This window comes from Heterodontus francisci, chromosome 14, assembly GCF_036365525.1.
Source record: "Heterodontus francisci isolate sHetFra1 chromosome 14, sHetFra1.hap1, whole genome shotgun sequence".
NCBI classification, from domain to species: Eukaryota; Metazoa; Chordata; class Chondrichthyes; order Heterodontiformes; family Heterodontidae; genus Heterodontus; species Heterodontus francisci.
In genome coordinates, this window is record NC_090384.1 from 68,318,438 (window position 1) to 68,346,298 (window position 27,861).

Sequence of the window (27,861 nt, forward strand, 5' to 3'; positions counted from 1 at the left end):
GAACTATATCGCCGTTCCTTCACTGTCGCTGGGTCAAAATCCTGGAACTCCCTTCCTAACAGCACTGTGGGTGTACCTACCTCACGCGGAGTGCAGCGGTTCAAGAAGGCAGCTCACCACCACTTTCTCAAGGGCAATTAGGGATGGGCAATAAATGCTGGCCTGGTCAGTGACTCCCACATCCCATGAATGTATTAAAAAAAAAAAAATTCCAAAATACATCTTTGTTTCACTGTGCTTTATAGGCAAGTTGAGCCATTTAACTCAACTTGTTGCCCTCGAGTGAAACTACTTGAAGTATCCATAGAAACAACATATTTTGGGCATGTGCTCTAAATGTAATGGATGATTACTGTATAAGTGTTAATTGTGCCATATTTCAGTGATGTGCTTAAAGCCAAAACCTGCTGGAACCCTTAACTGTAGTCGTGGTGATCTGCCCAAGGGTAGGTCCTCTGCTCGTTTCTCCATGTCTCATAGTCCTGAGCTCTCAGTTGCTCTTAACTTGCATGAGAAATGAGCATTCTAACCAGGGGGAGAAGTACATGAGGTAGTTTCCTGTTGATTTCCTCGTGTGCTTTAAGGAAACAAAGTTTCCTTCTTCAAAGGATCCTCCATCTGTAAGCAGCGGTTGTCCCTCAGGTTCTAGCTCTTCTGCCATCACCTCCGAAAATTTGCTGGTTCTGCCGTTGGCCATGGCTTGTAACCTTCAGTATGGGGCCCTTACCTGGCCCTGGGGTAACTCTCAAAAGGGCATGGATGACTACCCCCCTGAGGTGTTAAATGACCCTTCTACCCCTCCCGTAACAGAGCTGTAATCCTAGTTGACTGGGTGAAGATTCGGCTTGCAGGAATGTCTTCATACAGTGTTCAGTGGATCCTCGAACGCTACCATTAGATTTCTATACATTTATTCTGTATTTGTTAACTTAATTTTTCCATTGTTTCTGTCAATGTATACGTAAGTGTTTTCTGAAATTGAAGCAATGCTCACACAAAGTTTGAAGACAATTGCAGTAGAAGTGTAAGAATTGTATTCTGATGAAATGTGGTTTCCCACGATTTCCTTGCCCTACCAACCCAACCTCAAGCAGTCCAGTCAAGTCATATTTTTATGCTTTTTATTTCTTTTCACTTGCTTGTATGAAGAATTCAGTTTGGGTTTATCTTGGGAACTGAAGTGAAAGGATATAATTGCCCAGAAATACAGGCTGGTTTGTAGCTCTTTGGAGCCTTATATTAAAATTTAAATTGAATTTTATCCTGTTTGGAACTTCTGACATTTTGCCTTCTTGGTCCAGGCTAATGTAGCTCTATTTGAGGCATGCTGTAAAGAGAGGATTCAACAATTTGATGACAGTGGTTCTGATGAAGAAGATATTTGGGATGAAAAAGATATAACTTTCGCACAAGATGCACAAAATCGACACCGGTAAGCTCGCTGGGATATGCATGTTGATAAGCAAACTATTTTTTGTAAAAAGACAGAATCTGTTCATTCATAGAATTCCTGCTAATTTAACATATGCTTAATTTTGAGTTATGCATTTGAATTCATTGCTTTTTAACTGTTAGATATGACAGCGATCTCTTCCTGTTCACTTGACAAGGCTAGGACTTTGTTTTAGCTCCCTTGAGGGCATTCATCCCTGGTTCACCTTCCGCCTTGCCCCCACCACCCCCCCCCCCCCCCCCCCAATTCCGCCTGCCCCCCCTTCTCTCTTGTTCTCTCAAAAAGTTAAGTCTTAAAAAGCAATTTGGACGGTTAAGTTTGCATTTTCAACAATTTTATTTTCTATTTTGTGCAGAAGTTCAGGAAGCACAGACAGTGAAGAAAGTACAGATTCTGAAGATGAAGATGGGGATAAACAGAATAATTCATTTGAACCTAGTCGTGCCAGTCCAGATGATAGAATGGAAGTAGATACAAATGATGGCAAGTAGTGATTGCAAGCAACCTGATAAATTTTGGCTGATCTTAAAATGATGTATTTTGACCATTGTGAAACTTTAATATTTGAGGAAAGCTCTTGTGAACTATAAAAACATTCCTAAAATTTTAAACCATGTACTCAGTTTGTGTTATTGAGATGCTTTAATATAGTATCTTACCTCATTGTATTTGAACTGTGGAATGGGCTTGCTTTCTCTATCTTCCAACAAGGGTTTGTTGATTGAGGAAGGAGTGTCCTTCTGCCAAATATTAGTAACAACCATTCCCTGGTGAACTCTCTGTGTACACTTTAGAACCTCTGGGACACGAGGTAAATGCTTTCAGTTAGTCTCAACAATGGAGTTTTTCATTTTCTTTATGTTGGATCTCTGATATTGGATGTCAAACATTCTAAATTTGTGTGGTGTGGGACTTAGTTTGTTGTGCCCAAGCTTATTTCTGCTAATTTGTAGGAAAGAACTTACTGATGACATAATCCCACAGTGGCAGATGGTGAAATTTGAATCCAGTTAATATATCTGGAATTAAAAGCTAGTCTAATAGTGACCATGAAACCATTGTTAATTGTTGTAAAAAACCCATCTGGAAAGGAAATCTGCCATCTTTACCTGATCTGGTCTACATGTGACTCCAGACCCACAGCAATCTGGTTGACTCTTACATGCCTTCTGAAATGGTTTAGCAAGCCACTCAGTTGTATCAGACTGCTATGAAGTCTAAGGAAAAGAATGAAACAGGACGGACCACTCGGCATCGACCTAGGCACCGGAAACTGCTAACATCTGGGGGGCTTGTGCCAAAATTGGGAGAGCTGTCCCAAAGACTAGCCAAACAGCCTGACAGTCATACTCATGGAATCATACCTTACAGACAATATCCCAGACATCAGCATCCCTGAGTATATCCTGTCCCACCAGTAGGACAGACACACCAGAGGTGGCGGCACAGTAAGATACAGTCACGAGGAAGTTGCCCTGGGTGTCCACAACATTGACTCCGGACCCCATGAAGTCTTTTGATATAAGGTCAAACATGGGCAAGGAGACCTGTTGCTGATTACCACCTATTTCCACCCCCCCCCCCCCCCCCCCCCCGCCACCTTCAGATGATGAATCAGAGCTTTTCCATGTTAAACACCACTTGGAAGAAGCACTGAGGGTAGCTAGGGCACAGAATGTACTCTGGGTGGGGGACTTCAAAATCTTTAAGTCCATCACCGAGTGGCTCGGTAGTACCACTACTGACACAGCTGGCCGAGTCCTAAAGGACATAGCTGCTAGACTGGGTCTGTGGCAGGTGGTGAAGGAACCAGCATAGGGAAAAAGTTACTTGACCTTGTTCTCACCAATCTCCCTGTTGCAGATGCATCTGTCCATGACAGTATTGGTAGGAAGTCCCATCTTCACAATCAGGACACCCTCCATCGTGTTATGTGGCACTACCACTGTGCTAAAAGAGATAGATTTTGAACAGATCTTGCAAGTCAAAACTGGGCATCCATGAGACACTGTGGGCCATCAGCTGCAGCAGAATTGTATTCAACCACAATCTGTAACCTCATGGCCCGGCATATCCCCCACTCTACCATTACCATCAAGCTGGGGGACCAACCCTGGTTCAATGGTGTGCAGGAGGGCATGCCAGAAGCAGCACCAGGCATACCTAAAAAATGAGGTCTCAACCGGGTAAAGCTACAACACAGGACTACTTGCATGCCAAACAGCAGATCAGAGAGAGCTAAGGGATCCCACAATCAACGGATCAGATCTAAGCTGTGCAGTCCTGCCACATTCAGTCTTGAATGGTGGGCAATTAAATAACTGACAGGAGGAGGAGGCTGCACAGATATCGCCATCCTCAATGATGGGGGAGCCCAGCACATTAGTGCACAGGACAAGGCTGAAGCATTTGCATCCATCTTCAGCCAGAAGTGCTGAGTGGATGATCCATCTCAACCTCCTCCTGAGGTCCCCAGCATCACAAATGCCCTTTTTCAGCCAATCTGATTCACTCCACATGATATCAAGAAATGGCTGAAGGCACTGGATACTGCAAAGTCTGTGGGCCCTGACAACATTCCGGCGGTAGTACTGAAGACTTCTCTCCAGGACTAGCTGCACCCCTAGCCAAGCTGTTCCGGTACAGCTGCAACACTGGCATCTACCCGCCAATGTAGAAAATTTCCCTGGTATGTCCCGTCATAAAAAGGACAAATCCAACCTGGCCACTTATCTCCCTTTCAATCTACTCTCGATCATCAGCAAAGGGATGGAAGGTGTCGTCGACAGCGCTATCAAGCAGCATTTACTCAGCAATAACCTGCTCACTGACGTCCAGTTTGGGTTCTGCCAGGGCCACTCAGCTCCTGACTTTATACCCTTGGTTCAAACATGGACAAAAGAGCTGAACTCCAGAGGTGAGGCGAGAGTGACTGCCCTTGACATCAAGGCGACATTTGACCGAGTATGGCTTCAAGGAACCCGAGTAAAACTGGAGTCATTGGGAATCGAGGAAAACCCTCCGCTGGTTGGAATCATACCTAGCACAAAGGAGGATGGTTGTGGTTGTTGGAGGTCCATCATCTGTCCCAGGGCATCACTGCAGGAGTTTTTCAAGGTAGTGTCCTAGGCCCAACCATCTTCAGCTGCTTCATCAATGACCTTCCTTCCCTCCATCAGGTCAGAAGTGGGGATGTTCACTGCTGATTGTGCAATGTTCACCATTCACAATTCCTCAGATACTGAAGGAACCAGTGTCCAGATGCAGCAAGATCTCAACAACATCCAAGTGCCAGGCAATGACCATCTCCAAGAAGAGAGAATCTAACCATCTCCCCTTAAATGTTCAGTGGCATTATCCTCGCTGAATCCCCCACTATCAACATCCTAGGGGTTACCATTGACCAGAAACTGAACTGGAGTAGCCACATAAATACTGTGGCTACCAGAGCAGGTCAGAGGCTAGGAATTCTGCAGCGTGTAACCCCTGTCTGCCCAGTGCCTGTGCACAGTCTACAAGGCACAAGTCAGGACTGCGATGGAATACAGTCCGCTTGCCAGGACGGGTGCAGCTCCAACAACACTCCAGAAGATTGGACAAAGCAGCCTGCTTGATTAGCACCCCGTCCACCACCTTCAACATTCGCTCCCTCCACCACCGATGCACCGTGGTAGCAGTGTGTACCATCTAAAAGATGCACTGCAGAACTCACCAAGGCTCCTTCGACAGCACCTTCCAAACCCACAAACTCTACCACCTAGAAGGACAAGGACAGAAAACGCATGGGAACACACCACCCTAAAGTTCCCCTCCAAGCCACGCACCATCCTGACTTGGAACTATATCACCGTTCTTTCACTGTCGCTTGGTCAAAATCTTGGAACTCCCTCCCGAACAGCACTGTTGGTGTATCTACAGCCCAAGGACTGCAGCAGTTCATGAAGGCAGATCACCACCACCTTCTCAAGGGCAATTAAGGTTGGGCAGTAAATGCTGGCCTGGCCAGCGATGCCCACATCCCATGAGCGAATAAAAAAAAGTATAGACTGGATTCAGATCAAGGTCATAGAGGTGTTGCAACAAAGTTTGTTGCCGTTGAACTATTCAAATATAAATTTAGTGACACTGGGTAAAATACCTTGGATGTTGTACCAGACTCTCTCGATTAGAAACATTCCAGGTCTGGTGCATAGTCTGTACCACGTTAGCAGATCTCAGCCAGGCTGGTGGTTGCGGTGATGCAATTGGATTTGATATTGGTTCTGATTGGTAACCTATAACCATATTTTCAACAAGGCATATAGGGACAAGATTAGGCTCAACTGTGATGGTCCCTGTAATCTCACCAAGCCTCCTTTGACAGTACCTTCCAAACCCACGACTGAGAAGGATAAGTGCAACAGATGCATGGGAACACCACCAGCTGCTTGTTCCCCTCTATGCCACACCATCCTGACTTGGGACTATATCACTGTTCCTTCACAGTCGCTGTATCAAAAACCTGGAGCAACAAATTCCGGCCTTGCCAGCAGCACTCACATCCCATGAAAGAAAATAATTTAACAAAAAAACAACCTGCTAAATCACATGACGAACAATTGGCACTTGAGCAAAGGACTGGAAACTTTGATGTCCCTTCCCTCTGCCAGAGAAAATTAATAAATTGACTACTTGTGTCAAAATAGCATTAATGGAGACCTCTGGCACAGTTACTTGTCTCCTTTTATTATACATTGGTATATCGGGACAAGTTTGAAGGGCATGTGAGAAAATAAGTTTCAAAATAGGAAGCTAATGAATGAACAACAATTAGAGCTGTCAAAGTATATTAACTATAATTGAAAAGACTGGGTATTTTGCCATAACAACCCAAGGTTTTATTCACTGAGTCAAGCGAGCTCCTTTTATGCATCAATTAAAGGCAGTGATCGTCTTGAATTGTTTGCTTGTAGTAAAAGGTTGCTAATTGCAATAACTGTTTTTACAGCCCCAGGATGGACAGCAAACTTCGAAGTGCCTATGGAAACTGCAAATATAACTGCAGCAAATTCTAATGAACCTATTTTGTGGAGTTCAGGTGACTCAGTACCGCAGGAAACTGGATGGGCTACTTTTTCTGATTTTTCATCTCAATTAAGGTAATATTTATTTTGTACATCCAGAAAGAAATCCTGTAGCAGGTTGTATTCATGGTTATTAATGCTTCCCTCCAATCTACTGTTGGAGGCCAATCATAAGCATTAAGCGTCAGTCCTCTGGAACTCCCTTCCAAGAATATTTTACCACATTTCTTCTTTCCATGCTTTTAGGATATTCCTTAAATCCCATTTCTTGGTTTAACATTTGGTTTCTTGCTCACACACCAATTTCCTTTCCTTTACTGTGTAATGTAACAACTTTTGAAATAAATTTAACCCCATATATTAACCCCACGATTTTGTCCAAACTACCTAGTACTATTATGATAAATATATTTTTTATAACAGTGCATAAATTGTCACTTGAAATCTCTGCTACCTCTGTTAAAGATGCAGAATTTGTTTTGCAAGTATTGGAGTAAGGGAAGGTCACCTGACCAAAATAATTGCTTAAAGGTCCAAATGTTTGTAAGCCCCAGTTACTAGTCCAAGACCAGTTATTAAAGAATCTGTGCCCTAATTCATGTGACATCCCACGAGGAGTAAGGCTGCCATCTTGCATTACTCCTCTGGAGTCAGGTTATGATGCAAAAATGATAGCATAAATGCAGTCTTAAAGGGTCTGTATCACTTAATGTTTTTCTCTCTCTCCTCTCCCTGCTCCACCACCCTTCATCAAAAACACTCAGATGTTTAGGCCTAATGTAGCACCACCACTGCAGCCAGCTGTATTATGCTCCAGGTTGAATTAGCAGTGTATGAACCTGAAAGCTTTATGGTCTCTGAGTTGGCATCACAGCATACATTTGCTCACTGAACCATTGCAAGGCAAGCCTAACCATTTTGTTCACTATTTTTTCTCAGTTCAAATGCATTTTCCTGTTGCATCACTATCCAGAGGCTATAGCCCAGATTTTGCAGTAATAATGACAATGAAATTGTCAGCGTTTGGCATCATTACTACTTTGAAATTGGCAGAAGCTTCTGTGTGCATGTGCACAGTTAAGCACAGAAATCCAGAAGTTTCTATCAGTGATTCTGTGCTTATCCATATGGTGCATTGTTGAAGTCCCTGCAGACTGCAATCAATTAAAAATCACTGAACTGATGAGAACTTGCTCTTTTAGGCTGTTTGTCTCACTGTATAACTCTTGAAATTACCTTCTTGAGAGGGGTGTAACTGGGTTTTTAACAGTTCATTAAGTTTATAATTTCTGCTGAAAAACTTCTGGTCTTGAAAAAACTGCTTTTATATTTGTGGATTCAGTTTTCTAAAAAAAAAATTTTTACGACTTGGGACTGAGGTAAAAGCTGAAATATCAAACAAAACCTGTTATTTCTGTCTCTGCAAAATGATTATCTTTCTCTTTTTAATCAATCAGTGCATTGTGCTTCCTAGTTTGCTGTCTATGAAAATTCTTAACGATGGGTTGCTTACCCTGCTTGATGACATTGCTGTTGCAGGATACCTGGAGGTCCTCTTGCACCAGATTCAAACTAAAGTGGGGAAAGGGGAAATCCGTGGCACAGTGATCGCTAGATCTTTTGGGGGCAGAATTCTTGTTTTTTGCTCAAGTGGAAAGCAAGGAAATTGCTTCTTCTGACAACTGTAGTAAACCAGCGTATTCACACACTATTCCTCCTGCTTACTTTATTTTGGCATTATTGCCTCTATTTCTGAACCCACCTTCAATTTGCATACAGTCACAACAATTCACTGGTACTATTAGGAGCTATCTCAGCCTGTCCTGAGTTCCAAAACTGATGTACTAGATCCAGCTTCTGTTGCACTCCTTTGCTGACTCAGTTCCACCTTACAGGAGCATTCTGTGAATTTCTTGCTGAGAGACAACATTTTTAGTGAGAAAATAGAAATTGCCTCCCTGCAAAAATAGAAGTGCACCAAGGGCTTTCAAGTACCTAGCAGCACAGTATGGATGCCGAAGGCATGCAGGTTCAAATGTTGTCAAGCCCATTATATGGATAACAGACTCACGTTCATAATGTTGCATGTTATGTAAAGGTGTATTTAATAGGTAAATATTGCACTACGGTATCAGTGAGTAAGTTGAAATAAACCAAATATTTTTGATTCAGTTCAAAGGATCCTTTAAGAAGTAGCTCCCCCGTTGATATGGAAACTAGTTCTGACCCAGTGGATCCCCATTGCAATAGTCTAACAGCACATTCTGAAGGTAATCTTACTCCTTACTTTTCGCAGGTGTTGAATTGATTTTTAAAAATGTTATAAAAAAACTATATATAATGTACCTATAAACAGGAAAAAGTGTTGGTGAATAAATATAACATGCAATTCTGCCTGTTTGAAATTGGCTTACTAGATAGTATCGCATCATAAATAGACCATTCGGCTCAACACATCCATGCCCACATGAGCTTTCTCCCACTCTTCTTCATCTAATCCCATCAACATATCCTTTTATTCCTTTCACCCGAATGCATTTATCTAGCTTCCCTTTAAAAGCATCCATGCTATTCATCTCAGCCAACTTTCCCACTAAGCTGCATGACTAAGCAGCAACCTGAAAGTTCCCACCTAGGCCATGCACAAGTCAGCCCCCTTTTACCGCATATGTGCGGCTGTGCCAGAAATTTTAAAGGGGCTGCACACTTAAACAATTCACCTGCGCATTCCAAAAAAAAATTAGAGTACATTGGTTTCAACTATAACTAATGGTAGTGAATTCCACAATTGTACCACTCTCTGGGTAAAGAAATTACTCTTGAATTCCCTACTTGATTTATTAGTAACTGTCTTATATTTATGACCACCAGTCTGGTCTCACTGCCAAGTGGAAATATCTTATAAACATCTACCCAATCAACACCTTTCATAATCCTTTTATTAGGTCACCCCTCATTCTTCTCGAGAAAAGAGTGCCAACCTGTTCAAATCTTTCCTGTTCGGTATAATCTCCCAATTCCAGTATCATTCTAGTAATTCAACTTTGCACCTTACCCAGTTCCTCAATATCCTTTTTTGTAATATGGAGAACAGTACCCCCAAATGTGGTCTAAAAAAGGTTCAATACAAGTTTAACATAACTTCTCTGCTTTTTAATTCTATTTCTCCTGAAATGAAGCCCAGTGCTTTATAGAATCATAGAATGGTTACAGCACAGATGGAGGCCATTTGACCTATTGTGACTGTGCTGGCTCTCGAAGAGCAACTCAGCTAGTCCCACTACCCTTTCCCCGCAGCTCTACAATTATTTTCTCTTCAGGTGCTTATCCAGTTCTCTCTTGAAAGCCACAATCGTATCTGCCTCCACCACACTCTTGGGCAGTGCAATTCAAGTCCTAACTGCTCACTGTGTAAACATGTTTCTGCTCATGTTCTTTTGCCACTCACCTTAAATCGGTGCCCTCTGGTTTCTTGATCTTTCCACCAATGGAAATAGTTTCTTTTTATCTACTCTATCTCGATCTCTCACGATTTTGAACAACTCTAACTCTTCCAATCTATCCACTGAAGTCCCTCATTCCTGGAACCATTCTTGTAAATGTGTTCTGGACCCTCTCTAAAGCCTTCACATCCTTCCTAAAATGTGATGCCCGGAATTGGACACAGTACTCAAGTTGAGACCGAACTAGTGTTTTATAAAGGTTGATCATAACTTCCTTGCATTTGTACTCTGTCTTTATTTATGAAGCCCAGGATCCCATATGCCTTTAGAATCACTTTCACAACCTGCCCTGCCACCCTCAATGATTTGTGCACATATACCACCAGGTCCCCATGTTCCTGCACACCCTTTAGAATTGCACCCTTTATATTGGCCTCTGCTTGTCTTTCCTACCAAAATGAATCACTTCACACTTCTCTGCATTAAATTTCATCTGCCACATGTCTGCTCGTTCCACCAGCCTTTGTCCTCTTAAAGTCTATCACTATCCTCGTATTTCACAACAGTTCCAAGTTTTGTGTTATTTGTAAATATTTAAATTGTGCCCTGTACACTCAAATTTAGGTCATTAATATACATCAAGAAAAGCAGTGATCCTAGTACCGACCCCTGAGGAACCTCACTTTGTATACTTCCCTCCAGTCCAAAAAAAGCAACCATTCACCACTGCTCTTTCCTGTCGCTCAGCCAACTTTGTATCCATGCTGCCACTGTCCTTTTTATTCCATGAGCTTCAACTTTGCTGGCAAGCCTATTATATGGCATTTTATCAAACGTCTTTTGGAAGTCCATGTACACCACATCAACCGCAGTATCCTGATCAATGCTCATAAACCTCATAAAACTCAATCAAGCATGATTTGCCTTTTTTTAAAAATCCATGCTGGCTTTCCTTAATTCACATTTGTCCAAGTGACTGTTAATTTTGTTCAGATTATCGTTTCTAACAGCTTTCCCACCACCAAAGATAAACTGACTGACCTGTCATTGCTGAGTTTATCCTTTATACCCTTTTTTGAACAAGGGTGTAACATTTGCAGTTCTCCAGCCTCCAGCACCACCCCTGTATCTAAGAAGGATTGGGACATTATGACCAATACCTCTGCTGTTTCCATCCTTATTTCCCTCAGCATTCTTGGATGCATCACCTCTGATCCTGGTGACTTAGAGATAGCATTAGATCCAAGAAAGAGAGGCATGTAAATTTGCCAGAAAAAAACAACAGACCTGAGGATTGGGAGCAGTTTAGAATTCAGCAAAGGAGGACCGAGGGATTGATTAAGAAGGGGCAAATAGAGTACGAGAGCAAGCTTGTGGGGAGCATAAAAACTGACTGAAGAAGGGTCACTGACCCGAAACGTTAACTCTGCTTCTCTTTTCACAGATGCTGCCAGACCTGCTGAGTGGTTCCAACATTTCTTGTTTTTATTTCAGATTTCCAGCATCCGCAGTATTTTGCTTTTATAAAAACTGACTGTAAAGGTTTCTATAGATATTGTGAAGAGAAAAAGATTGGTGAAGACAAATGTAGGTCCCTTACAGTCAGAAACAGGGGGATTTATTATGGGGAACTAAGAAATGGCTGATCAACTTAATGCATACTTTGGTTCTGTCTTCACAAAGGAGGACACAAATATACCAGAAATGTTTGGGAACACAGGGCTTAGTGAGAGAGAGGAGCTAAAGGAATTCAGTATTAGTAGAGAAATGGTGTTGGGGAAATTAATGGGTTTGAAGGCCGATAAATCCCCAGGGCCTGATGGTATGCATCCCAGAGTACTTAAGGAAGTGGCCCTAGAAATAGTGGATACATTGGTGGTCATCTTCCAAGATTCTATAGACTCTGGAACAGTTCCCACAGATTGGAGGGTAGCTAATGTAACCCCACTACTTTAAAAAGTGAGGTAGAGAGAAAGCAGGGAATTATAGACCAGTCAGCCTGACGTCAGTAGTGGGGAAAATTCTAGAGTCCATTATCCAAGATTTTATAGCAGAGCACTGAGAACAGTGGTAGAGTCGGCATGGATTTACGAAAGGGAAATCATGCTTGACAAATCTTTTAGAATTCTTCGAGGATGTAACTAGTAGAGGTGATGAGGGGGAGCCAGTGGATATGGTTTATTTGCACTTTCAGAAGGCTGTTGACAAAGTCCCACATAAGAGATTAGCGTGTAAAATTAAAGCGCATGGGATTGGGGGTAGTGTATTGCGATGGATAGAAAATTGGTTGGCAGACTGGAAACAGAGTAGGGATAAATGGGTCTTTTTCCGAATGGCAGGCAGTGACTAGTGGGGTACCGCAGGGATCGGTGCTAGGACCCCAGCTATTCACAATATACATTAATGATTTAGATGAGGGAACTAAATGCAATATCTCCAAATTTGCAGATGACGCAAAACTGGGGTGGGAGGGTGAGTTGTGAGAAGAATGCAGAGAGGCTTCAGGGTGATTTGGACAAATTGAGTGAGTGGGCTAATGCATGGCAGATGCAGTATAATGTGGATAAATGTGAGGTTTTCCACTTTGGTAGCAAAAACAGGAAGGCAGATTATTATCTGAATGGCTATAAACTGAGAGGGGGTACTATGCAGCGAGACCTTGATGTTGTCGTATACCAGTCGCTGAAGGTAAGCGTGCAGGTGCAACAGGCGGTTAAAAAAGGCAAATGGTATGTTGGCCTTCATAGCGAGTGGATTAGAGTACAGGAGCAGGGATGTCTTGCTGCAATTATACAGGGTCTTGGTGAGGCCACACCTGGAATATTGTGTGCAGATTTGGTCTCCTTATCTGAGGAAGGATGTTCTTGCAATAGAGGGAGTGCAGCGGAGGTTTACCAGACTGATTCATTGGATGGCGGGACTGACGTATGAGCAGAGATTGAGTCGGTTAGGATTATATTTGCTGGGGTTCAGAAGAGTGAGGGGGGATCTTGTAGAAACCTATAAAATTCTAACAGGACTTGACAGGGTAGATGCAGGAAGGATGTTCCCGACTGTGAGGGAGTCCAGAACCAGGGGTCATAGCTAAGGCTACGGGATAAACCTTTCAGGACTGAGATGAAGGGAAATATCTTCACCCAGAGAGTGGTGAGCCTGTGGAATTCGCTACCACAGACAGCAGTTGAGGCCAAAATATTGTATGTTTTTAAGAAGGAGTTAGATATAGCTCTTGGGTCTAAAGGGATCAAAGGGTATGGGTGAAAGCGGGAACAGGTTACCGAGTTGGATGATCAGCAATGGTCATAATGAATGGCGGAGCAGGCTCAAAGGGCCGACTGGTCTATTCCTGCTCCTATTTTCTATGGTTCTGTGACTTATTCAGTTTAAGTACTACCAGCCTTTCTATCGCTTCCTCTTTATCAATTTTTAGCCCATCCAGTGTTTGGACTACCTCCTCTTTCACAGTGACTTTGGCAACATCCTCCTTGGTAAAGATAGATGCAAAGTACTGATTGTAGTACCTCAGCCATGCCTTCTGCCCCTTTTTGGTCCCCATTTGGCCTCACCGCTCCTCTGACTATCTTTTTACTATTTATTCCTTTTTATGTTAGCTGCCAGTCTCTTCTCATACTTTCTCTTTTGTCATTTCCTCTTATTTCCTTGTTAACTGTCCCTCTGAACTTCCTATTTTCAGCTTGGTTCTCACTTGTATTATCAACCTGACACCTGGCTTACGCACTCTTTTCTGCTTCATCTTACTCACTATCTCTCCCTTCATCCAGGGAGCTCTGGCTTTGGTTGCCCCCCTTTCCCCCTCATGGGAATGTACCTCAGCTGGACCCAAACCACCTCTTTAAATTCAACGCATTGATCAGTTACAGTTTTGCCTGCCAATCTTAGATTCCATTTTACCTGGGTCAGATCTGTTCTCTCTGAAATTGGCTGCACTCCAAATAAGTATTTTTACTCTAGATTGCTCCTTGTCCTTTTGCATAGCTCACCTAAACCTTATCATACTAAGATCAATGTTCCCCTACTGACAGTTGGGCCACATGATGCTCATTTGCCAGAACCAGATCCAGCAATGCCACCTTCCTCCTTGGGTTGGAAACATACTGATCAAGAAAATTCCCCTGAACACACTTCAGAAACTCTTTTCCCCTCTCTGCCCTTTACACTATTACTATCCCAGTCTAGTTTAGGATAATTAAAGCCCCCGTTATCACTACACTTATAGTTTTTACACCTCTCTAACTTCCCTGCAAATTTGCTCCTTTATATATTTCCCACTAGTTGGTGGCCTATAGAATGTACCCAGTAGGTTAATGGTACCTCTGTTTGCTTTTTTAATGGCTTTTTGAACCTGTGTCACCATTTTTAGAGATGGGTATCTGAAGTCCGAGATCCCTCTGTTCTTTTACCCCAGTTCAACACTTATATTCTAGAGTGAGACCTCCTTATTCTTCGTACCAAAATGTATCCCCTCACATCTATCTATTTTGAAGTTCATTTTCTAATTAACTGCTCATTGTGCAAGTTTATTAATGTCTTCCTGTATCTTATCACAGATCCCATCTGTATTAACGACATCCCCCAATTTGATATAATCCATAAATTTCAAAATTGCACTTAGATTCCAAGACCAAATGGTCCAACTAAATGGTGAACAATTGGTCCCAGCACTGATCCTTGTAGAACACCACCATTTGCTAACCCAAGTAACTGGCTTTAATGCCTGTTCTGTAGCCAACTTGCTATCCATTCTGCTACTTGTCCCCTGACTCCACATGTTCTGACCTTAAACTTGAGTCCACTATGTGGTACCTTTATTGAAGGCTTTTGGAAATGTAATACATCTGCATTACTCTTAACTACCGTGTGTTACTTAAGAGTTCTATAATGTTGGTCAAGTATTTTCTTCCCCTTTGGAATCCATGCTGACTATTATATTTTCAGTTTCTAGATATTTTTCTATTGCATTTTTGAGTAAGGATTCTATTATCTTTCCTACTACTAACATTAAGCTAATTGATCTATACTTTAGACTTGTTCTATTTCCTTTTGACTACATTAGCTGTCTGCCATTCCTCTGGCATTCTGAATTTTCTATGGATTTATTATATCATAGTGCCTCTACTATCTCTTCCCTTATGACTTTTAATGTATGTATACAATGCAGACGGACCAGGGTTTTATCTTTAAGTTTGATTAATTTATCAATTATCTCCTATTTTTTTTAATATTCTTTCTATCTTGTCATATTAAAAAAAAACTTATATAAAATGTAAAAGTATTGCTTTCCAGAGTTGAAAATAAATTTGTTTATTTGGAGGAAAGGAATATCATAAAACTTGATACAAATTTTGAAATTATTTGCTTTATATATTCTTATTCTCAGATTGCACCCTTCAACCATGCTTTAAAAAAAAAATACTGTTGGCTCATCTGACAGCATAGGTACCATGTAAAACAAATAATTTGAAGTAAAACATATTACAGCATTGTACATTATCTGAGGTGATGGTCAACCTAAGTTTTCAAATGTGATCTCCATCTAATATGCCCAGTTGTGGAGCTCTACAGATCTTTAATCCTGTCTTCAAACTACAGATTTTGTTGCAACCTCACAGCTTGCCTGCAAGGAACAAAGAGCAGTGTCAACCACATTAAATATAGAAGCCAACTTGTCCGATGGAGAAGATGAGGAGTTGGCTACCGACCAAATAACAGAGACAGTTACAAATGGCTCCATGAAAGAGACAGTCAGCCTTACTGTAGATGCCAAAACTGAAACTGCTGTGTTTAAAAGGTAGGTTGAATGTACTGAAATCCCTCAGACTATTGTGTTTCATTCTTGTATTTAGCTTTTTTTGAATATGTAGTAAACATTTTTTCTATTACCCCCTAAAATTGAATTGGGGCATTTAATGACTTAGTCAGATTCTCATGAAGGAATTTAGTGATTGTCCATAATATTTGGATCAAAAGTGCTAACATTTCATAATAGTCCAATCTTTCCTAGACTTATTGAATTTGATTTGGATTTTGACTGAAAATGAGGGAGGGTTGAATTACCTGATGCAGAGAAGTAGAAGATTTGAAGGGTTACAAATGTTTCAGAAACCTTGTTTGGTCTTTCAGAGAACTGGCACAGATACGACAGGCCAAATGGCTGCCTCCTGTGCTGTAACCATTCTATGATTCTGTGGAGTGAAGTAGCAAATTTTGGTGGGGGGTGCCTTTTCATTTCTACAACTCGGGACTTATTTGCCTTGCATTTTCTTGATACCCTCATTTCTTCAGGTATTGCAATCTAAATCGATAGTTGTTCCTTGCATCAGCAAGCTATTAGTGCATTTTATAATGTGGGTTTCTGCAAGGAGTCAAAAGAAGACCTGTAGAAACATTTATTACATCCGTAAGAATAACTGCCGTCTCTGAGCTGGATTGCATAGAATTACATAGAATCTATAGCTAAATAGGGCCCTTCAGCCAATCTGATATTTGCCTGTGTTTATGCTCCACATGAGTCTCCTCCCAGCTTAATTACCTCCTCTATGCCTGCCCACATATTCCTCTAATCCCTTTACTCTCATTTATATATCAAGCCTCCCCTTAATGTCAGTGCTATCTGCTTCAACCATTCTGTTGCAGTGGGTTCCATGTTTTTACCACACCGTGTAAAGAAATTCTTCATAAATTCTTTTTGATCTGTTAGCGGCTCTCTTGCATTTATGGCTCTTTGTTCTGGACTTCTGACATCCATTCTATTGAACTATTTCACAATTTTGAAGTTCTGTTAGGTCTCCCTCTGTCTTCTGCTTTCCAGGGAAAAAAGCCACAATCTGCTCAGTCTTTCCTGATAGTTGCGTCTTTTCAATTCTGAAAGCATTCATAATCGTTTTGTTGCACCTTCATGAGTGCTGTGTCCTTTTTGTTGTATGGCAACCAGAACGATGTACAACGGTCCCAAAAATGATCTAACCAAAGTTTCTTTATTAATTTAACATTACTTTGCTGCTTTTGGATGGACCTTGGGTCTTGAAGGGAAATTTAAATGTGTATATTTTATTCAGACAATATTACTTTGTGTTGCAGATGCTGTTGTACATGTTTTGTCAGATGATATACCTAGCTAAAATGTTAGGTTTGTTTGTGACAACACATAACATTACATTGCAAATCTGGTGACATATTGGTACCAGAAGTTTAATTCAATACAATGCAACTCAATTCAGACTATCAGTTTTACTGTAGCTCAGTCCTTTAAATATCAACTGTGCTGCAGTCAGTTTCTTTTTGAAAAACACTTGGCAGAATGCAAGCCTGTTATTTGCCAATTTGAAAAGAATTGATGGAACAGTTAGCTCTTGCAAATCAATGTAAAATAACTACCAGTGCAAGAAGTACATAAATTTTATCCATGTGTTTGAATATATTAAAAAAAAACAGCTAGAATAACTACATGAACCCCACTGCAGAAATGATGAGAACTATGGTAGTACAACATTAGTATTTTTTTTTTAAAACATGGATTTGAGATTGGGTCTTTATCTAATTTAGCCTTGTTCGTGAACGCCTCACTGATGCAAAAACTAAGCTGTTTTTATATATCCATATAATTGACCTGAATGTTTAGTAAAATGAATAGCTTTAAATTTCACTAACAATTTTCTCGCATATATAGATAGTTTCTGAAATTAATACTTTCGAGACAAATATTGATGGCACTGAATCATTTCAGTGAAGTAGAGAAAGTGTCCCTTCTCCACATGACAAGTTACTTGGATGCAGTTTTAAATATTGTCAAGTGTTAATTTGGATGAGATGGAAGGAATTTGAGATGTGCTTGATTAAACAGATCTCAAAAAATGAAAAACTGAAATTGGAACTTTCTGGTATCACCTGGTATATGAATATCTGCCAAGGAAATCTGTCCTTACCTGGTATGGCCTAGCAAGCCACTCAGTTATACCTAACCGCTACGAAGTCAATAAAAAGGAATGAAACCGGACGGACCACCCGGCATCGACCTAGGCACCGGAAACGACAATGGCAAACCCAGCCCTGTCGACCCTGCAAGGTCCTCCTTACTAACATCTGGGGGGTTGTGCCAAAGTTCGGAGAGCTGTCCCACAGACTAGTCAAGCAACAGCCTGACCTAGTCATACTCACGGAATCATACCTTACAGACAATGTCCCAGACACTGCCATCACCATCCCTGGGTATGTCCTGTCCCACCGGCAGGACAGACCCACCAGAGTTGATGGCACAGTGGTATACAGTAGGGAGGGAGTTGCCCTGGGACTCCTCAACATCGACTCTGGACCCCACAAAGTCTCATGGCATCAGGTCAAACATGGGCAAGGTAACCTCCTACTGATTGCCACCTACCGCCCTCCCTCAGCTGATGAGTCAGTACTCCTCCATGTTGAACACCACTTGGAGGAAGCACTGAGGGTGGCAAGGGCACAAAATGTACTCTGGGTGGGGGACTTCAATGTCCATCACCAAGAGTGGCTCAGTAGCACCACTACTGACCGAGCTGGCCGAGTCCTAAAGGATAAAGCTGCTAAACTGGGTCTGCGGCAGGTGGTGGGGGAACCAACATGAGGGAAAAACATACTTGACCTCGTCCTGACCAATCTGCCTGCCGCAGATGCATCTGTCCATGACAGTATTGGTAGAAGTGACCACCACACAGTCCTTGTGGAGTCCCGCCTTCACATTGAGGATACCGTCCATCGTGTTGTGTGGCACTATCACCGTGCTAAATGGGATAGATTTTGAACAGATCTAGCAATGCAAAACTGGACATCCATGAGGCGCTGTGGGCCATCAGCAGCAGCAGAATTGTACTCAACCACAATCTGTAACCTCATGGCCCGGCATATCCCCCAGGAGCAGCACCAGGCATACCTCAAAATGAGGTGTGTCAACCTGGTGAAGCGACAGCCCAGGGCTACTTGCATGCCAAACTGCATAAGCAGCATGCGACAGACAGAGCTAAGCGATCCCATAATCAACGGATCAGATCTAAGCTCTGCAGTCTTGCCACATCCAGCCGTGAATGGTGGTGGACAATTAAACAACTAACTGGAGGAGGTGGCTCCACGAATATCCCCATCCTCAATGATGGGGGAGCCCAGCACATCAGTGCGAAAGATAAGGCTGAAGCATTTGCAGCAATATTCAGCCAGAAGTGCCAAGTTGATGATCCATCTCGGCCTCCTCCTGAAGTCCCCAGCATCACAGATGCCAGACTTCAGCCAATTCGATTCACTCCGCGTGATATCAAGAAACGACTGAAGGCATTGGATGCTGCAAAAGCTATGGGCCCTGACAATATTCCAGCCATAGTCCTGAAGACCTGTGCTCCAGAACTTGCTGCACCCCTAGCCAAGCTGTTCCAGTACAGCTACAACACTGGCATCTACCCGGCAATGTGGAAAATTGCCCAGGTATGTCCTGTACACAAAAGGCAGGACAAGTCCAACCCGGCCAATTACCACCCCATCAGCCTACTCTCAATCATCAGTAAAGTGATGGAAGGTGTCATCAACAGTGCCATCAAGCGGCACTTGCTTAGCAATAACCTGCTCAGTGACGCTCAGTTTGGGTTCCGCCAGGGCCACTCAGCTCTTGACCTCATTACAGCCTTGGTTCAAACATGGACTGGAGAGGTGAGGTGAGAGTGACTGCCCTTGACATCAAGGCCGCATTTGACCGAGTATGGCATTAAGGAGCCCGAGCAAAACTGAGGTCAATGGGAATCGGAGAAAACCCTCCGCTGGCTGGAGTCATACCTAGCGCAAAGGAAGATGGTTGTGGTTGTTGGAGGTCATTCGTCTGAGCTCCAGGACATCACTGTAGGAGTTCCTCAGGGTAGTGTCCTAGGCCCAACCATCTTCAGCTGCTTCATCAATGACCTTCCTTCAATCATAAGGTCAGAAGTGGGGATGTTCACTGTGCAATGTTCAGAACCATTCGTGACTCCTCAGATACTGAAGCAGTCAGTGTAGAAATGCAGCAAGACCTGGACAATATCCAGGCTTGAGCTGATACGTGGCAAGTAACATTAGCGCCACACAAGTGCCAGGCAATCGCCATCTCCAACAAGAGAGAATCTAACCATCTCTCCTTGAAATTCAATGGCATTACCATCGCTGAATCCCCCACTACCAACAGCCTGGGGGCTACCGTTGACCAGAAACTGAACTGGAATAGCCAAATAAATACCGTGGCTACAAGAGCAGGTCAGAGGCTAGGAATCCTGAAGTGCGTAACTCACCACCTGACTCCCCAAAGCCTGTCCACCATCTGCAAGGCACAAGTCAGGAGTGTGATGGAATACTCTCCACTTGCCTGGATGGGTGCAGCTCCAACAACACTCAAGAAGCTCAACACCATCCAGGACAAAGCAGCCCGCTTGATTGGCACCCCATCTACAAACATTCACTCCCTCCACCACCGACGCACAGTGGCAGCAGTGTGTACCATCTACAAGATGCACTGCAGCAATGCACCAAGGCTCCTTAGACAGCACCTTCCAAACCCGCGGCCTCTACCAACTAGAAGGACAAGGGCCACAAAAACATGGGAACACCACCAGCTTCAAGTTCCCCTCCAAGTCACACACCATCCTGACTTGGAACTGTATCGCTGTTCCTTCGCTGTCGCTGGGTCAAAATCCTGGAACTCCCTTCCTAACAGCACTGTGGGTATACCTACCCCAAATGGACTGCAGTGGTTCAAGAAGGCAGCTCACCACCACTTTCTCCAGGGCAATTAGGAATGGGCAATAAATGTTGTCCTTGCCAGTGACACCCACATCCCATGAATGAATTTTTAAAAAATTAACATTTGTGTATTTAGTTTGTGTTTTAATTATCTTTTAGAATATTGCATTTGTGACATAAAACTAGCAAAATGTCTATTCAGTTTATGATGACGCTTTTGATCTATTGTGTTTTCTTCAACTTAATGCTGTTTGGTGGAAACATTAGAGTAATGACTTCTTACAGTATAATGGAAATATGTCGGATGGTTTAATGTAGTTTGCATTCAGTAACATTTGAGTGAAACTTTTTGAAAATCAAAAACTAAATCATAGTTTAGTTGGAGTCTTTCGCAATTTAAGCTTCCTTTCTCTTTCTCTCGTGCTTGTGGCTTCAGAGTGTTGAAATCCTATTGGTATGTATTACAATTAAGTGTAAATCAATTCAGTGCTTTATGTGTAAAGAAACAGCCTTATGTGGTCATAGATTTGTTTTCATATGGCATGATTTTGAGACAACATCCAAAATACTGCATTAAAGTTTAAAGTATCTGCAAGCTGATCCTCATTTATTCGTGCTTTTCTTCCATTTGCATGAGGATTTTCGTATACTGCATGATTGGAGTAAATTTCATAACACTTGTGAAATAGAACATGCATTTTATTGTTTTGAAAACTTTATAGGTGTTTGACCAACTTGCCTTTTTCTGTTTAGTGAGGAAGTAAAGTTGTCTACCTCTGAAGATGTTTCTTCAAAATATGTGGTAACGGAAAACTTAGAAACTTCTAAACTGGCTCCAACGTCACAGTCTAATGATTATCGAACAGATGGGTATGTACATTTCAAATTATCATGAATTTAACCATGCCTGATAAAATCTGAAAGATTAACATGTAGTTTACTAGTTTGCTTACACAAAAGGGGCCCATTGCTTTGTATTTGCAATGTGCAAGCAGGCTTGAAACAGGGCTATTTGCTACATTAGCTTTGTTTCCACTTTAGTCAATTTTAGTTTAAAGCTTGTTATTGGCATCTTAATTACCTGTGCTTAGTGTGTAAAATTCAATAATCTGCTTGAATTATGAAAAGAATTTCTAATTTTGGTCGACTGAAATCCCTCAACTGGCATGAGGGCTAAAGTTTCAGTACAGGTTGATGCTGCACATGACTTGTATTTTATATGGAAACAATACTTTGGGGGGTGATAAATCCAAAGTTTTTCCAAGTTAACCAATCATAGTTGACACAACTGCAGCTGCGAAGAATGAAGACCAGAGGGCTTTTCATTTAGATAGTACAGTGTGATCATTTATACTGTAGCATGAATTGTACCATTTCACTCTTTCTCCACATACAATTTTGATAATGGAATGATTTATGGTTTTCTTTTGCTTCAGTGAGTGATGCATGCATATATCATTGTTAAAAGCAAATGATTTTCAATTTTAAGTTTAAAATTGATTGTTAGAATGTCACCTGCAATGCATTTTCATACTACAGTTCAGCTTCCATCTTCAACACATTATTCTATCAACAGCTTGAAGCCTTCTGAAGGGAATATAAAATCTCAAACAAAAGACACCTTGAATGGGCCTGTTGATATGACGTCAATGGATGAAGTCAAGTAAGCCTCTATTGCAGTCGCTGCATTACTGTTTGTTTATTTTCTTATAGTTCCATGCCATTTTTTAATGGAAAATGCATGGGCATAAGTATAAATGATTGAGGCTGACAATGCATTATCTAACTGCCATCTCTGGCAACTAGTTTCAAATACTGGTGTCATGCATAATCAAACAAGAATTAAATACACTGTTAGTATTAAAGCCTAAACTATTTAACAACATGACATTGCCTCTTTTCTGAGCAGAGACAAACTATTAATTTGTACTATGGTATATCCATTGAAAGTAGAGTTAGAACCTTTCCTCGGATTCCTAACAAACTAAATTGACTAGGGTTTCGAATAATTCCAAAAAAGGAAAATTACTTATTGCCTTGGTTTAAATTATACACCTGGATTAATGAAGACCATTATAATGTTGGCCATTGATTTGTTATTAGGAAACATGAGAATCTTAATTCTATTTTTGTTTTTAAATTCATAGAATGGTTGCAGCACAGAAGGAGGCCATTGGGCTCTTCGTGTCCGTGCCAGCCCTCTGCCAGAACAACTTGGCTAGTTCCGCTCCTCAGCCCGTTCCCATAGTCCTGCAAATTCTTTCTCTTCAGATACTTATCCCTCCACAACACACTCAAGCAGTGCATTCCAGATCCTAATCACTCGCTGCGTACAGAAGTTTTTCCTTATGTCATCTTTGGTTCTTTTGCCATTCACTTTAAGTTGGTGTCCTCTTGTTTTTGACCCTTCATCAATGGGAACAGTTCCTACCTACTCTGTCTTGACCCGTCATGATTTTGAACACCTCTAGCAAATCTCCTCACTAACTTCTCTAAGGAGAACAGCCCAGCTTCTCAAATCGATCCATGTAACTGAAGTCCCTCATCCCTGGCACCATTCCTGTAAATTTTTTCTGCACCCTCTTTAATGCCTTCACATCCTTCCTGAATGTGATGTCCAGAATACAATACTCCAATTGAGACCGAACCAGTGTTTTATAAAGGTTCGCCATAACTTCCTTGCTTTTGAACTCTATGCCGCTTTATAAAGTTAAGGATCCTATATGCCTTATTACCTACTTTCTCAACCTACTCTGCCACCTTCAATGTTTGGTGCACATGTAGCCCCGCGCCACTGTGTTCCTGCACCCCCCTTTAGAATTGTACCCTTTATATTGCCTCTGCTCATTCTTCCTACCTAAATGAATCACTTCACACTTCTCTGCATTCTATTTCATCTGCCACATGTCCACCCATTCCACCAACCTGTCTGTCCTCTTGAAGTCTATCGCTATACTTACAGTTTACAATATTTCCAAGTTTTGTGTCATCTGCAAATTTTGAAATTGTGCCCTGTACACACAAGTCTATGTCATTAATATAGGTCAAGTAAAGCAGCCGTCATACTACTGACCCCTGGGGAGCCCCACTGTATATACCTTCATCCAGTCCAACAAACAACTGTTGACCACTACTCGGGTTGCTGCCAGTGTCCATGAGCTTCAACTTTGCTGGCAGCCTATTATGTGGCAAATTTATCAAACGTCTTTTGGAAGTCCATGTATAACACATGAACTGTATTACCACCTCATCAAAAAAACTCAATCATGTTAGTTGAACACAATTTGCCTTTAACACATCTGTGCTGGCTTTCCTTAATTAATCCACATTTGTCCAAGTGACTTAATTTTAGCCCAGATTATCATTTCTGGAAGCTTTCCCACCACCGAAGTCAAACTGACTGGCCTGTCGTTGCTGGACTTATCCTTACGCCCTTTTTTGAACAAGACTAATACTTACAATTCTCCAGTCCTCTGGCATCACCCCTGTATCTAAAGAGAATTGAAAGATTATTGCCAGTGTTTCAGCAATTTCCGCCCTTACTTTCATCAGTATCCTCAGATACATCTCATCTGGTCCTGGTCTGCCAGCCTGTATAACACCACCTCTATCAATTTTTAGCCCATCCAGTGTCTCAACTACTTCCTCTTTCACTATGACTTTGGCAGCAGCATCTTCGTTGGTAAAGACAGATGCAAAGTACTCATTTAGTACCTCTGCCTCCAGGCATGAATCCCCTTTTTGGTCCCTAATCCACCCACGCCTCCTTTTATTACTTGTATGCCTGTAGAAGACTTGATTCCCTTTTAAGTTAGCTGCCAGTCTCCTCTCATACTCTCTTGGATTCTCATATTTCTTGGTTCACGTCCTCTCTGACCATTCTATATTGAGTCTGGTTCTCACTTGTATTATCAACCTGATATCTGGCATACGCATCCTTTTTCTGCTTTGTTTTGCACGCTCTCTTTCGTCATCCGGGGAGCTCTGGCTTTGGTTGCCCTACCTTTCTCCCTCCTGGGAATGTACCTCAATTATACCTCAACCATCTACTCTTTAAAGGCAGCCTATTGTTCAGTTACAGTTTTGCTTGCTGATCTTTGATTCTAATTTACCTGAGCTAGATCTGTTCTCATCCCATTGAAATTGGCCCTCCCCCATTTCAAAATTTTTACTCTTGATTGCTCCTTGTCACTTTATTTTATAGGGAGGTTAACTTAAATGTTTATATTTAACTCTTATGATCTGTATACGTCAGCTTTTAATTTACTGAAGAATCAGAATTCCTTAATTTTACTATCCCTTCAATTTAAACTTTATCCCTCTAGATCTAATGAATCAATTTAACACTATATGATAAATTTTCAAATTGGCTTTAGTTTTTATACTAATTAATTGGTTTAGTATTTTGTAGTTGATTAAATTAAAAGTTTGCCAGTACAGTCCCCTCATGCTATAATGCCACTTAGTGATTTATCCCCGCTGTGTTCACGGGCTGCCACTGCTTTTTTTTAAATTCCTGCAGTGTTCTTGGGCTACCACTGCTCCTTTTATCCCCAATTGTCAAGAAAATTGTTCTATGTAGCACATAATGTACAAAAGAATTAAACTGGTAGGCACATTCTGAGCCCATTATTTATATTGCAGAACTGCAAGTGAATGCCATAGTAAGTTTTGGGGGTTTTTTTTGGTGTCGGAAGCTATTGAATTCTTGCTCACTCACTAGTCTAGAGTGACACGTGCAGTTCAGCTGACACTGACATAAGCAGGTTGCCTAATTTTTCCTGTGGTATAGAAAAATTTCCCTATTTTCTGAATGTTTAAATCGCATAACAAATTATATTGAATTATTCAGCCCAAGATTACATTTGAGGGTAAACCAAGTATATGCCCTTATACAAGATGCCCATGTATGTTGTTTGTGCAACTGCAAATACATTTCAGTACTGCATGGGTTTATATCAGCTGCATGACACCAGAGAAAATGAAGATAGATACAAGTTTTTGTTGCTTATTCCAGAACAAGGTAGCCAACCAAATTCCTGAGCAGAAAATGTGATTCTGGCCCACGATAGCTTGGAATAGGCCCTGGTGTTCCACTCATTCTGGAAAATTCTGAATGTGGATATTCAGCTCACAGCATTCCTATCACTCTGGCACCAGTTTGTTAGTACAAGAACCATGTAGGCAACCTACTGGATTAAGGACACTAGTTTTGTTTACGTACAGCACAATTGCACATTTTCATTTTATATGAATAATACACTGCTGAAAATTGAGCATTTACACTGAGTGGCAAAGCAAGACAGATGCTTTGCAGTTACACAAAACTAGAAGCAAAATACTGCAGCTGATGAAAATCTGAAATAAAAACAGAAAATGCTGGAAACACTGGGGTCAGACAGCAGCTGTGGAGAGAGAAAGTTAATGTTTCAGGTCGATTGAATTTTACATTCAGTTCGAAGGAGAGCAGAGTGGGTCCAAGACTAGCATTTTAAACTTAAATAGGGCAATTATGAGGGTATGAAAGCAGAGCTAGCTAAAGTGAACTGGCAAATCAGTTTAAGGGATAGGTTAATAGAGATGCAGTGGCAGACATTTAAGGGGATATTTCAGAATACACAGAATAGATACATTTCAATGAGGAAGAATAACTCCAAGGATGGGACCTGCCATCTGTGGTTAACTAAAACAGTTAAAGATTGTATCAAACTTAAAGAAAAAGCCTATAATTGCACAAAGATGGGAGGCAGGTCAGAAGATTGGAAAGGATATAAAAAACCGCAAAGAATGACACAAAGATTGATGAGAAAGGTAAAATTAGAGTACGAGAGAAAGCTAGCTAGAAAAAAAAGACAGAGCAAGAGTTTCTATAGATATTTTAAAAAGAAAAGTTAACAAAGTGAGCGTTGGTCCTATGAAAAGTGAGTCTCGGGAATTAATGGATAATAATGCGATGGCAGATGAATTGAACAGATATTTTGCATCAGTCTTCACTATTGAGGATGCAAGTAACATCCCAGTATTAACTGTAAGTCAGGAAATGGGAGGGAGGAACTCAAGAAAATTACAATCACCATAGAGTGGTCCTGAACAAATTGTTGGAGTTGCGAGCTGACAAATCCCTGGGTCCTGATGGACTTCATCCTAGGTTAAAAGAAGTGGCTAGTGAGATCGTTGATGCATTAGTTTCAATTTTCCAAAATTCCCAAGATTCAGGGAAGATTCCGTTAGATTGGAAAATAGTGAATGTCCCTCCTTTTATTCAAAAAGGGAGGGAGACTGAAAGCAGGAAATGACAGGCCAGTTAGCTTAACATCTGTCTTAGGGAAAATGTTAGCTATTATTAAAGATGTTATAGCAGGGCATTTAGAAAAATTCAAGGTAATCAGGCAGAGTTAACATGATTTTGTGAAAGGGAAATCACGTTTAACCAATTTATTGGAGTTCTTTGAGGGAGTTACATGTGCTGTGGATAAAGCGGAACCAGTTGATGTATTGTACTTAGATTTCCAGAAGGCATTTGATAAGGTGCCACATCAAGGTTATTGCAGAAAATAAAAGCTCATGGTGTAGGGGGTAACATATTGGCATGGATAGAAGATTGGTTAGCTAACAGGAAACAGAGTAGGCATAAATGGGTCATTTTCTGGTCGGCAAGATGTTACGAGGGGTGTGTCATAGGGATCTGTGCTGGGGCTTCAACTTTTTACAATTGATATAAATTATTTAGATGAAGGGACCGATGGTATGGTTGCTAAATTTGCTGATGACCCAAAAATAGGTAGGAAAGTAACTTGTGAAGAGGACATAAGGTCACAGAGGGATATAGATAGGTTAAGTGAGTGGGCAAAGACCTGGCAAATGGAGTATAATGTGGGAAATTGTCCACTTTGGCAGGAAGAATAAAAAGGAATATTTAAATGGTGAGAGATTGCAGAGCTCTGAGATGCAGAGGGATCTGGATGTCCTAGTGCATGAATCGCAAAAGGTTAGTATGCAGGTACAACACGTAATTAGGAAAGCTAGTAGAATGTTACCGTTTATCGTGAGGGGAATTGAATACAAAAGTAGGGAGGTTATGCTTCAGCTATACGGGGCATTGGTGAGACCACATCTGGAGTACTGTGTACAGTACTGGTCTCCTTATTTGAGGAAGGATGTA

The 27,861-nt window shown here is 41.5% G+C and overlaps 1 protein-coding gene across 7 annotated transcripts in view; it reads left to right on the plus strand.

The window, feature by feature from the left end:
- ppp6r3 (protein phosphatase 6, regulatory subunit 3) overlaps positions 1 to 27,861 on the plus strand; it is a 153,673-nt gene that overhangs the window by 115,337 nt on the left and 10,475 nt on the right. For 6 of the 7 annotated variants that reach the window (XM_068046415.1, XM_068046409.1, XM_068046408.1 and 3 more), the window contains 7 exons: positions 1,302 to 1,432; positions 1,809 to 1,936; positions 6,441 to 6,591; positions 8,689 to 8,786; positions 15,570 to 15,768; positions 21,453 to 21,569; positions 22,276 to 22,362. In XM_068046415.1, the coding sequence (XP_067902516.1) occupies positions 1,302 to 1,432; positions 1,809 to 1,936; positions 6,441 to 6,591; positions 8,689 to 8,786; positions 15,570 to 15,768; positions 21,453 to 21,569; positions 22,276 to 22,362 (911 nt within the window). The remainder of the gene's footprint in view (positions 1 to 1,301; positions 1,433 to 1,808; positions 1,937 to 6,440; positions 6,592 to 8,688; positions 8,787 to 15,569; positions 15,769 to 21,452; positions 21,570 to 22,275; positions 22,363 to 27,861) is intronic. The other variant, XM_068046414.1, reaches the window with a different exon arrangement.